At 37.5% G+C, this 12,685-nt stretch overlaps 1 protein-coding gene across 1 annotated transcript in view; it reads right to left on the bottom strand.

Annotated features, from left to right (window-relative positions):
* The window catches only part of OSTM1 (osteoclastogenesis associated transmembrane protein 1), a 35,624-nt gene extending 22,953 nt beyond the window's left edge, over nt 1–12,671 (bottom strand). Inside the window, exons 1-2 of the mRNA XM_082730528.1 lie at nt 12,162–12,671; nt 6,598–6,712 (exon numbers count right to left, since the gene is read on the bottom strand). Of these exons, the coding sequence (XP_082586654.1) occupies nt 6,598–6,712; nt 12,162–12,563 (517 nt within the window). The 5' untranslated portion in view covers nt 12,564–12,671. The remainder of the gene's footprint in view (nt 1–6,597; nt 6,713–12,161) is intronic.
* Between the last annotated feature and the right edge of the window lie 14 nt (nt 12,672–12,685).

Here is a 12,685-nt window from a genome sequence, read left to right as displayed (position 1 = left end):
TGACGGAAATTATTAGCATCTTTAGATAAAGTATTTGGCATCCATTATGAGTTTGTATAAAGATCTCTGCTGTTTTGTAAAACTAGTTTTATAGAAAACAACAGAGACAATCACCAATTTTTGAAAAATAGGGCAAGCTTCAGAAAATATAGTATAAACTCTGAGAACTTTGTACCTGAAGAACATAATTAGGTTTAATGAGTATGAAAACAGAGACTTCTTAAATTATAAGATACAAATAAGTGAGTCTAATGCTTAGTAAATTACCATGTATAAAATGAAAAAGAGGGGTTCTGTTTAACTGAACTTTTGGTTAACCATGTAGTTTTATTATTCACCTTTTTAAAAAAGATTTCATGTATTTACTTGAGAGAATGTGAGAGAGAGAGAGAGAGAGAGAACGAGTAGGAGGAGGGGCAGAGGGAGAAGCAGACTCCCTGCTAATGGGGGAGCCCGATGGGGACTCAATCCCGAGACTTTGGGTTCATGACCTGAGCTGGCTTAACCGACTGAGCCACTTAATATTGACTTTTAAAGAAGTAAGTGCTAAAAATGTGCCCCCTTCCTTAAAGATATTTTCAGCTAAAGTCACTTGAAAAACAGTAAATGTAGAAAGCTTTCTGTGAATTGCCCTTATCTACCTAAAAACAGATCTTCCAAAAGAAACTCGATTATCATAAATCCCTTTCCTGGAAATTCCATCAACTAGGTAAGATGGACTCTTATCACAGGAAAGGAGACCAATGGAATAGAACTGAGAGTCCAGGAATAAAACCCAGCTGAATTCATAGAAAGAGAAGGATGATGATTGCCAGGCGGCTCAAGAAAATGAGGAGATGTTGGTCAAAGGATACAAACCTCCAGTTTAAAGATCAGTCAGTCCCAGGAATCTAATGTACAGCATGGTGATTATAGTTAGTAATACTGTCTTATATACTTCTATATTTGAATGTTGCTAAGAGAGTAACTCTTAAACTTTCTCACCACAGAAAAGAAATGGTAATTATGTAACACATTACACCTCACACCATGATGGTAATCATTTTGCAATATAGATCAAATCAATACACTGTACACCTTTTTAAACCCATATTATATGTCTATTATATTTCAATATAGTTCAAAAAAGAAAAAACAGAGAACCAAAACACTTTACCATAAAACAATCCATGGTCTCATCAAAGCTTGTGAGCCTGCTAATTATTCAACTGTCAAATGCAAAGGATAACTAAGAAGTATGTCAACAAGAAGACTATCCCTATGTCAACAATATGCTATGAAATTCTGTACAGGAAAAATATTAATATATTTTCTTTACTACTTAGCAGTCTCCACAAGAACTAGTTTCTGTGTTATTTGTAACGTGAATTGGAAGAGCTGAGCTATTAACATTTTTTTTAAGTCTCCATCAATTTCCAGAAGCTTCTTTCCTATCAAGACTAATATCATTCAAAGACACAGGAATTCTAAAGATAAAAGAGATAGGAGTGGTACAAGGATCACACTATCCTTTCTATTGGGTTTCTAGCCTTCCTTTCATCAACTAAAAACTGCAGAGACAAGATGTCAACCCACAGCTAGATCAAGTAGAAAGGAAAGGTGGTTTATGGCAGTGTATTAATTTTAATAATATTCTTTTAAACAGTATTTTAGCTTTTATATTTTTACATTTTTAATAATCCTTTTTAAGCTTTTATTTATTTATTTATTTTTTAAAGGGAGGGCAGAGGGGGACAGAGAGGGACAAGTAGACTCCACACTGAGACTGGTTTCAATCTTACAACCCTGAGATTATGACCCGAGCCAAAACCAAGAGTCGGGAGCTCAATCAAATGAACCACCCAGGTGTCCTTTTAATAATCTTTTAAATTGTTTTGTATTTTTATATTTAAGTAATATTCTTTTTAAAAAATAGTCTCAGGGTACCTGGGTGGCTCAGTGGGTTAAAGCCTCTGCCTTCGGCTTGGGTCATGACCCCAGGGTCCTGGGATTGAGGCCGCTTTGGGCTCTCTGCTCAGTGGGGAGCCTGCTTCCCTTCCTCTCTCTCTGCCTGCCTCTCTGCCTACTTGTGATCTCTGTCTGTCAAATAAATAAATAAAATATTTTTTTAAATGGTCTCTTAAATTCACTTAAAAAGATTTTTACCAGTATAATTATAGTTCTGCATTTGCTAGCAGAGATGATGAAAAAAATACTCATTTTATATCAAGAGATACATTCTTACAAAATGGATACCATATTGGTTTAACTCTCCATTAAAAGCAATTTTTTAGGGGCGCCTGGGTGGGTCAGTGGGTTAAAGCCTCAGCCTTTGGCTCAGGTCATGATCTTAGGGTTCTGGGATGGAGCTCCACATCAGGCTCTCTGCTCAGTGGGGAGCCTGCTTCCCAACCCCCACCCCACCCTACCTAACTCTCTGTCTACTTGTGATCTCTGTCTGTTAAATAAACACAATTTTTTATGAAAACAAATCAAAACAAAGATGCCAAAACCAAAAACAAATAACAACAAAAACCCAATTTTTTAAACATATCAGTAGTTTTTGTTCATACTTTGTCATTTTTTCCCTTCCTATTTTATCTTTTAGATGCTAGAATGAATGGATTCCATATTATTCATCATTAAAGATCCTTATTGTTGGTCTCACCTATCGGGGTGTATTTGCAAATTTAATTAACTAGATCATCACAAAAAGGTAATGGAGGCAAATGGGTCAGTCACTTGAGTTTAATAATTTCACACAAATTCTGAGAACAATGTTTTTTTTTGTATTTATATATTAAGGCAAATAATCCAGAAAATTTTAAATTTATATCGTGATTTTCATGTATATATAGTAAAGGAAAAATAATTTTCCCTCTATTTTTCTAAGTTCTCAACTAGGGCTCCTGCAATAAGACAGGTAACAAGAGAAAGACAAACAGAAGTTTGTTAACTTGTATCTCTCATATATACGTGGCAGACGCACAAGAAAAATGAGTAACTCAAAGAGATGGCTTAGAATTCAGGCTTAAATGTCACCTTCAGCTGAAAACAAAGAAAGAGTATGAGGGAGGCTGGTTATGAAGAACTGACCAGGAGAAGCATGGTAAACCAATATAAGATTAGTTATGTAGATGTATGTCCCTGCCTTTTCCATTTTTAAGATTCATTTGTGATTTAGAGTCATCTGTTTCTTGGTAACAGAGAAGGAAATATTCTTACAAATGGAGATTTTCTTTATAAATACAAATTTCCCTTATAAAGTGGTTACTTCTACTCTGTCTTCACAGCTTCTCCTGTGTCTGATGTTTACCAAAGTAATCCATTCAAAATTATCCTCATAACAAAGAGGCATTTTTAGGGGTGGCATATTCTGGTGTCCTATAGTCATATTTTGGAGTAGTAGTTACTAGTTTCCTACAGTACAAAATTACAACATCCAAACAAACTTCTGACCAGGCATAATTCCTTTAAAATTGTAACATAATAAAACTGTTGTCTTCCATTTATTAAAAGAGTAAATATCCCTTGTATTCTTCTACATATTTCTAAAGGTCAATGATTTAAAAAACAATGAATAGGTAGGAAATAGATTTTCTTCTAAGTGCACAAGTAAATGGAAACCTTTATCATCATTCATTAAGAAAATTAAAGTCGGGGCACCTGGGTGGCTCAGTTGGTTAAGCATCCAACTCTTGGTTTCTACTAAGTTTGTAATCTCAGGGCCCTGAGTTCAAGCTCTGCATCTGGCTCTGTACTCAGCATGGAGAGAATTAAGGTTCTCTCTCCCTCTCCTTTTGCCCCACCTCATCTCAAATAAATAAATCTTTAAAAAAAGAAACAAAGAGTAAGGATCCCAAGAAATTAGTCTTTAATAGATCTGCTTGCTAGAGATGCAATTTAATGAGAAATTGAGGCCAGATCACTGCTGAGCATTTACATTTTCCTAGAAAATGCACAACTCTATTAATAATTTTTTTCACATTTAATTTTATGTACTGTTAATTGCTCTTTAGAAAAAGAGAGTATTTTACATTTATATTTTTAGTAAAAGATTAGGTTTTCCATAATATCAAGCATGTAAATAGCATAAATGCATCTGGCTTCTTTCACCTGACCACATGTCTTGACCAAGTTATTTTTAATTAGAAGTAAGCATTTCATTTGTTCTTCAAAAGAAGTTCAAGTCAGGGAATATTTTCAAGATATGATGGCTCACAAAAAAACAAAGTTAACCTAAGAATTCATTCTAAAGAATTTTATAGCTACATATTAAGTAAATATGCAGCAAAATGTTTTCCTTCTCTTTGAACTAACTTGAAAAGAAAGCTCCTTTGAATTAGTAAAGTCATTGTCACAAAACATCTTTTAAAGAAAAGATGTTTTACCTCTCAAATATAAAAATATAAAAATATAAAAATTAAATCGCACAAGTCAAAAGAAGTGAACCCCAATATATATCGATTTATTCTAACTAATTTTAAATTGTTTATAATTAACATATTTTTCTTTATCAGTGGAAATAAGGGTTTAAGAATACTTAAAAATAGCTCTCCCATACAGGTTAAGCAAACTGTTCCATCATATTTGACTAGAAACTTTCTTTTTAAAGATTTATTTATTTGACAGACAGAGATCACAAGTAGGCAGAGAGGCAAGCAGAGAGAGATGGAGAGAAGCAGGCTCCCCACTGAGCAGAAAGCCTGACGTGGGGCTCGATCCCAGGACCCCGAGACCATGGCCTGAGCCGAAGGCAGAGGCTTAACCCACTGAGTCACCCAGGCGCCCCTATTAGAAACTTTTACACCAACGGAGTAAAACTTTTGCTCTTACAAAAAAAAAAGTAACTGTCAGCCAAGCCTCTGTTCAAATTACCAGAAAATCTCAATTAATAGAGACAAACAAAATTAATATCAATAATCGATATACCACAATGTACTACAAAGAAAAGAAACTTAGCAGGGGTCTTTTTGCCATTTAGTTTTTCTCATATGAACTAAATAAAAAGACAAGTCCTTAAAAAAGTTAAACTCGGGGGAGAGGGTGCCTGGATGGCTCAGTGGGTTAAGCTGCTGCCTTCCGCTCAGGTCATGATCTCAGGGTCCTGGGATCGAGTCCCGCATCGGGCTCTCTGCTCAACAGGGAGCCTGCTTCCCTCTCTCTCTCTCTGCCTGCCTCTCTGTCTACTTGTGATCTCTCTCTCTGTCAAATAAATAAATAAAATCTTAAAAAAAAAAAAAGCCAAAAAATTTAAACTCCTTAACAACTTACAGGCACACAGATTTTTTTAATCCTGTGGGTTTCTCCTGCCCATGCCTTACTTTGTTTTCTTTGCGTCTTGCCTGAACTATTTTGTAATAACTTCCTCACTGGTCTCTCTCTTCCTCTTCCAGTGGGATTCCATAAAAAGAAAAAATACAGGGTCTTCATAGCAAAAAAGAAAAAAAAAAAAGAGCTACAGATAGGGACTATAGTTACTGTGGTAAGCACTGAGTAATGTATAAAATTGTCGAATTGCTAAGCTGCACCGCCGAAATTAATGTAACACTATAGGTCAACTATACTTCAATAATTTTTTAATGAAATACAGTTTTAAAAAAAGCTTGGGAAGTGCTAGCTTAAATGTTGAAAAAGATTTTTTTAACCTGTAGTACTTCTTACTGCCTTTAATATTCCATGTGTTTTGTAAATGTCCAAAATACTATTGCAATAAACTACTGTATCAGTCAAGGTCCTACTTTCCTTTTTCAACTTTACCTCCCACTGGGCTTCCAGACCCTAGAACAACTACTATTCTTTTACTCCTCTGTGCCTCTCTCCATGATGCCAAGCTCTCAGCAGTGTCCTTCCTCTCATCTCTACTTCCCCCCAGGATTCTCTGACTTTATTAAAGCATTTATTTGTCTGCCTTAGGTTATCCTATAAACATAAATTTCTCCCCCACTAAATTATAAGGCATGGAAAATAAGACCTGCTTAGTACACAGCTGGTAGTCAAAACACAAACTGAAACAGTGGTTTTAATTTTTCCAAAGTGTGCCTGAAAATAGATCTCATTCTGTTATACAAATACATATAAACTTATAAAACTGGTAGAACAGATGTTACCACCTTCCATCACCCACCATTTGACAGATTATAAACATCATAATTCTTATTAAACAGTTAACATTTCTTCAACATTATGTGCCAGCTACTCAGAGAAGTTCTTTACATAATATTTTTCATTTAATCCTAAAAACAATCTTATAAGGTAAGCTGCATTATTATCTCCAATTCATCCCCAAATCAGATGAGGAAACTGAAGGTCCAAGAGGAGAATTTACAAGCCCAAGATTTGACTGCTAGTGAGTCAGGGTTAAGAAGTGGCAGAGCTTAGAATCAAGGCCAGATCTGTCTGACTGCAAAGTTCATTCTGTTAACTACTACACTTTCTGCCTTTCAATATTTGCCCAAGTAATTCCCACTAATAAACCATGATGCTAATAGTAGTTCATTTAAACTTAGTAATAAAAAGTATTATCTAGCTTCAAAGATCTCAAAATTCACTAAAATAAAATCTGACATCTATACTATTGAACCGTAACTGCAACATGAAAATGAAAGAATTACTTACTTGCACAATTTGCCTTCTGCCAGGTAGAATTAAAAAACTCAGACAGAATCACAACTATCTGCATTCTATCTGCCATTAAGAGACTTTTGGCACAACTATGACTCTCTGAGGTATTCTGTAACAAAAAGACAGAAAAATACAATCTGAATATTTTTAGACTTCCCAAACAACAGCTTTAGGCAAAAAAAACAAACAAAACAATGACAAAAAAAACCTTATCAAAATAACTAAAGTATTTATTAAAAGCATTTTTTAACATTTTGTTTGATATAATCAAATAATTATGTCATTAATAACTGTAATAAAACAACAACTAAATATTTATTGATACCAGGTTCACCATCAAGGGAAGAAAATCTTTGCTTCTTAAATAAATACTTGCTTCTGTTGAACAATGTCAACCACTTAGGCCAAATTGTGTGCATCATATTTCTTACTTTTTATACAGAGGAAAAATTCTGGAAAGCTTTCATCAAAATGAAGCACTGGTTATCTCTGAATACTGGAAATATGGTCATTTTCATTTTCTTTTTTGCCTCTTTTATAGTAAATTCTTCTACAATGAACATATACTACTTACATAATTTATCTGGTGAGTAAATGATTACAAAATATTTAAGTGTCATCTTCTGGGAAATTTTTGATTCAAAACCTTGTAAATCACAAGAAAATGGGACACACCAATTTTGCACTCAAATAGTTCATATCCACATAGAATATGCTTTCCATAGATCACTTTAATGAAAACTCACACCATGCAAAAAAGTAAATCCAAGTTCCTAAATTAGTTGATCCTTATTGATTTCTTTTCCCTTTTGCCCCAAGCAAAAAATTAGGTCGTGCTGACACTTCATTCTTTCGAAGTTATTTAACTCCCACTACTTACTTACCAGGCACTCTATCTAAGAATCCTGGGTTTTGAGGATACAGAAAGTATAAGGAATGGCATAAACCCCGGGACTTCAAGAACCCTCCCTGAGGTTAACTACCAAATCTTGTCAATTCTACCTCCTACATATCTCTGAAATCTGTCCATTCCCCACTCCCATCAAAATGGTCCCCATGTAGCCTAGCCACCATTTCTCACATTCCTGCAAGAGTCTCTTAATTTACCTCCCACACCTACTCCTCCCCTCCCATCCCCATCTTCTGTTCCCTCCACTTTCCCTCAAGTAACTAGAATCTGGTCATGTCATTCTACAGAATCTCTACTGCTCAAACAACACCAGACTCAGTCTTCACACCTGCTACTTTTTACATGTATTCCTTCTCACCCTTGAGAACCCTCTCAGATTTTAAATATCAGCTTTAACCACTGACCACTCTACCTACTACTAGCCCTAGTCAAGATCAGCTCCCTTATTATATGCTTTGGAAGCATCTGGCGTTTTTTACTCTGCAACACTTATCGCACCTGGATTAAATAATTACTTGTATTATTACATGCTTAATATCTGTTTTCCCTACCAGACTACAAGTTCTGCTTATTCACAGCTATATCCTTAGTAACTACTAGCCTGCACATACTAGGTTCCCAATTATCTTGAATTAAATGCATAAGAAGCATTATTTTCTTTTTTGAGATTTTATTTATTTATTTGACAGAGATCACAAGTAGGCAGAGAGGCAGGCAGAGAGAGAGAGAAGGAAGGTGGCTTCCCGCTGAGCAGAGAGCCCGAAGCAGGGCTCGATCCCAGGACCCTGGGACCATGACCTGAGCCCAAGGCAGAGACTTAACCCACTGAGCCACCCAGGTGCCCCAAGAAGCATTATTTTCTGATCACTAATGAAAGATTATTATATTATTCTATGTTCTGAGTTTCTCCGTATATTTCTAAGAGTTTATCAGTCTATAGCCAAAAAAAGTATGTTGAAAAAATAAATAAATAGATAGATAGATAGATAGATAGATAAAATAAAATAAATAAAAAAATTTTAAAAAGTATGTTGAATGGTTCTAGGTGCATACCCCTAATCACTAGCACCTTCACAAATATATATACACATATCTTTATATATCTATACCTACCTATATAAATTTTAAACAAACGAAGTAGAATGAGAGAGAGCTGAGTTTGGGGGTCAAAGCATCCTGGCAACTTCTCTGAGGATGCTGAACAGCTCAGTGAAATCACTATCAGTTCATACTAAAAGAAGAAAGCATGACTCCAAGGAAGAGGAAATCAGTCACTCATACCACTCAAGTTTCACAAATCACTGTATTCTTTACCTTCAGATAATAAAACTATACGTGGTTCTTGTCTCAGTAATTCCAAGAGGAAGTAACAAGAGAGAATTCTCACTAGACAATTCTGTTAGATTAAATGAATGAGCTTGCTGTAATAGAGAAATAGCGTGCAAATTTCTACCTTTGATTCTTTTTCTCCTTGTTATACTTCCCTCCTCTCTCAATTAATCCATGGACATGGATTCACCCTGAAGAGATGATAAAAGATATCTTATTCAAAATTCAGCTTATAGGTTTTCTTTGATTAACCCCACCTGGCTCTGTTCCCCCCTTTAATTCAGCATCTCCCTTAACCTTTTTGCTGTAAATTGCTACTGTTCAAAATATAACATTCACATTGATGATTTTTTCCTTTTTTCTTCTTCTCAAAATAGGTTTGTTTCCCTCAACTATGTTGATAGTCTGAAGCTTGGGCCTTATCCTTCTTTTCCTACTGTATTGTTTTACCAGCCCAATATTTAAGAATAACATGTGCTGGGGCGCCTGCGTGGCTCAGTGGGTTAAGCCTCTGCCTTCGGCTCAGGTCATGGTCTCAGGGTCCTGGGATGGAGCCCCCACATAAGGCTCTCTGCTTGGCGGGGAGCCTGCTTCCCTGTCTCTCTCTGCCTGCCTCTCTGCCTACTTGTGATCTGTCAAACAAATAAATAAAATATTAAAAAATAAATAAATAACATGTGCTTGCTGATTAAACTGATTTAAGGGAAAGATTGAGTCTATGTAGGACTAATACATTACTCCCTAGAAATAGCCTCCCCCTCGCCACACACAAAGAACAACTGATTCCTTCAAGTTCACTTCTAAGAAACTCAGAACACTTTTTTTCCATAAGTTCATTATTACACATTATGATTCAATTCCCAAACCAATCCAAGAAAGCCTATTAAATCCATGAAGAACCTCAGAACCTTGGAAATAATGCTTTTGAGCTAGCAAAGCACATCCACCTCTACTGAGGAAAGGAAGGGAAAGATGTCAAGGTCTAAGATGAATTGGAGAAGAAATCCAGATTGAGTAAAGGGTTTTTCTTTTTCTTTTTCTTTTCTTTCTTTCTTTTTTTTTTTTTTTTAAACTCTTGCCTCTTCCTTCCATACAAGGGTAAAGTGAGTCTGATGCTCAGATCACTGGGAGAATTTAACAGGCACAAATGAGAGGAAGAAGGAAGTTTCTACACCCCTCCCGCAGACCCTCACCATGCCTCTCTTGGGCAATGAGGAATTCATGTGGAAATTCAAACACAGATTGGGTGATGATCATAATACTGCACCACTAGAGTCTGGGGTAGTTTTTTATTTATTTATTTTTATTTTGGGGGGGGTAGTTTTTTAACCTCTTCTTAATTCCACAGTATCTACACAAATGAGGAAAGCATTTGCTCCCTCAAAAGATCCACATTGTATCATTATTTAATCACCTTGGCCACAAAACAACTCACGAATTTGCTCAAAACAGAACATGATGTCATATCATACCTTGCTATATAGTGACAGGGACAAGTCTTGAGTACTTTATTTTTAACTCATTGGAAGACAGATAGATAGGGATATATGTTATATCTAATAGAAGCATGCCTGGAAAATATCGCAGGTAACCCTAAATTTATTTAAACTATGTTAAAATCAAATACAAATGGAGACCAGACTTGAACATTCCCTGATCAGACAAAATCAACTTAGTCATACAAACAAAAGCTTAATTTAGCTTATCTTGCAAGACAAGTGAGGTTAACCTGACCTGGGCCACTTCTTCTCTCTTTGGAAAATCATAAACCAGACTTATACTGTTCCCCAAAATTGATATGAGGTAATTGTTAAGCCATTCTCTTTTAAGAAAATTCCTATGAAAAATAAAAAGAAAGTTCCTATATTGTAACCAACTCTGTGAAGAACTAATGCACTCTTCCATACTATGTACATTGCTTTATAACAATGCATCTCTAAGCCTCATTCCAGGTTTTGGTTTGAGGTCTCCCAGGTTGTAAACTGTCTTTTTTGGTGTGTGCACAATGAACTTTTACTAACTGCTATTTCAGTGATTCATTGGTTTTACTTGTTTTTTTCCAAACTTGAAAACTAGCTCTTTACAGAGAGATTGACTATATAACTTATTTAATGCAAGTAAATTTCCTACTTATGTAAAAAAATTTAAAAAAAAAAACCCTAGATCTGTTAAGTAATATCAGTTACTCACTATCCTGCTCACTTAAAGCAGGATACATCTCTATGCAAGGTCATATTTTGTCACACCAACTATGATTTATGCAATAATTCCAATCACATTTTTGTGAGACTACTTGTCCTCTCAATACAAGAGGAACTTTCCCTCTCCACAATCCCAATGTCATTCTTCATGTTTTTCCTTTACAAAGCATATCCAGCCCACACCTCATGACTCCTACCAGGCCTGACACTCTTACCCTTTAGGACTCTAGACCCTGTAAGTTTCTTATTACCAGAAACGTGTATTCTCTTCCTTTCTCCCTTTCTGTCTTTTTCATTAAAACCCTCACAGGACCTACCACATGACCAGAAAAGGGCTAAGAGTACCAAAAATGGAGGACAGTTATATCACTTCCCCAAATTTTAGCTCCCATTAACTGATAACTACTACTATGTGTTTGTTTTCTAAGAGCTCTTTTTATCTTAATCAATAAGAAAACAGACATAGAGAATGTAAGTCACTTGCCCAGAATATGCCGCCTAATACAAACTGGATTCCTGGCTGACTGGCTGCACACTGTCTTAATCACTAAAATAAGCTCTCATATGTTACCTCGTTTAATCTTTGTAACAATCACATCAGACAGCTGTTTTTCTCCATTTTGCAGAGGAGTAAACTAAGACTATAAGATAATTAATCCAAGACCAAGCTGCTATAAAGTGGCGGATCTGATATTACCTGGCTACAAAGCTCAAGCCTCCTAACCACACTACAGTTGCCCCACTCGGAGTTTCAGGAAAGAGTCCTTCCTGGGAACACCTGGTAGAGATAGGAAGAAGCTGTATCACAGTGGGGTGAAGGAGTCAAGGAAGGGAGGGAAAGGAAAAGTAGGGTTAAGGGTGCAGGATCCTCACGAAAAACAGCCATACCTATCTGCAAATATGTATCAAGAAAATGCCCAAAAGCAGCCATGGAGGCAAAACTCCAAACTCCAAGACCTATAATACCACCCACTCTTCTGATGCCCCAAACTACAATCCCTTTTCCTTACAAACAGAGAAACTGAGCCACCCCCGCCCCCCGCCCCAAGTAAACCACCATTACATCCTCCTTTCCCAACCCTCCATGCCGGAGGTCCCGGGTGTGCTCCTCTACCCACCCCCACGGCTCGACTGATGTTGTCCATCCTGCTGGCGACCTGTTGGAAGAGGGGGTAGCAGGTCTGACAGAGGCGCACCGGCCGGGCGCTGCGCACCAGGCACCCGGTCAGCTCTGCGCTGCTGTTGGCGAAGTCCAGTAACAGCTCCCGACACTCGGGATCCAGATCCGGCAGGTCCGGCGGTAGTGACAGCGGCCCCAGCCTTCCGCCTTGCAGCAGCGCCAGGGACAAGTCCTCCACCTCCAGCAACTGCTGCTCCGATAGGAGGTTGTGAAGGACCCTGTGGGGTCTGCTGACCACGGCGAGAGCGCCCAGAGCCAGCCCCGACCACAGCAGCGGCACCAGCAGCAGCCGCGGCAGAAGCAACGACCTCCGCCGCGCGACTGTCGCGCCCGGACCCATTGCGGGGTTCACAAACCCCAAGGCACTCCCTGCCGCCCCTCCACCCCGAGCCGGTGCTGCTGACCGCCGCCGCTTCCGGCTTCCTCGGGCCCAGGCCGCGAGCGGGGTCACGAGGCGCGCGC

This window comes from Mustela nivalis (genome assembly GCF_964662115.1).
Source record: "Mustela nivalis genome assembly, chromosome: 5".
Lineage (NCBI taxonomy): Eukaryota > Metazoa > Chordata > Mammalia > Carnivora > Mustelidae > Mustela > Mustela nivalis.
Note: the sequence above shows the minus strand (reverse complement) of the source record. Positions and strands in the feature narration are given on the sequence as shown.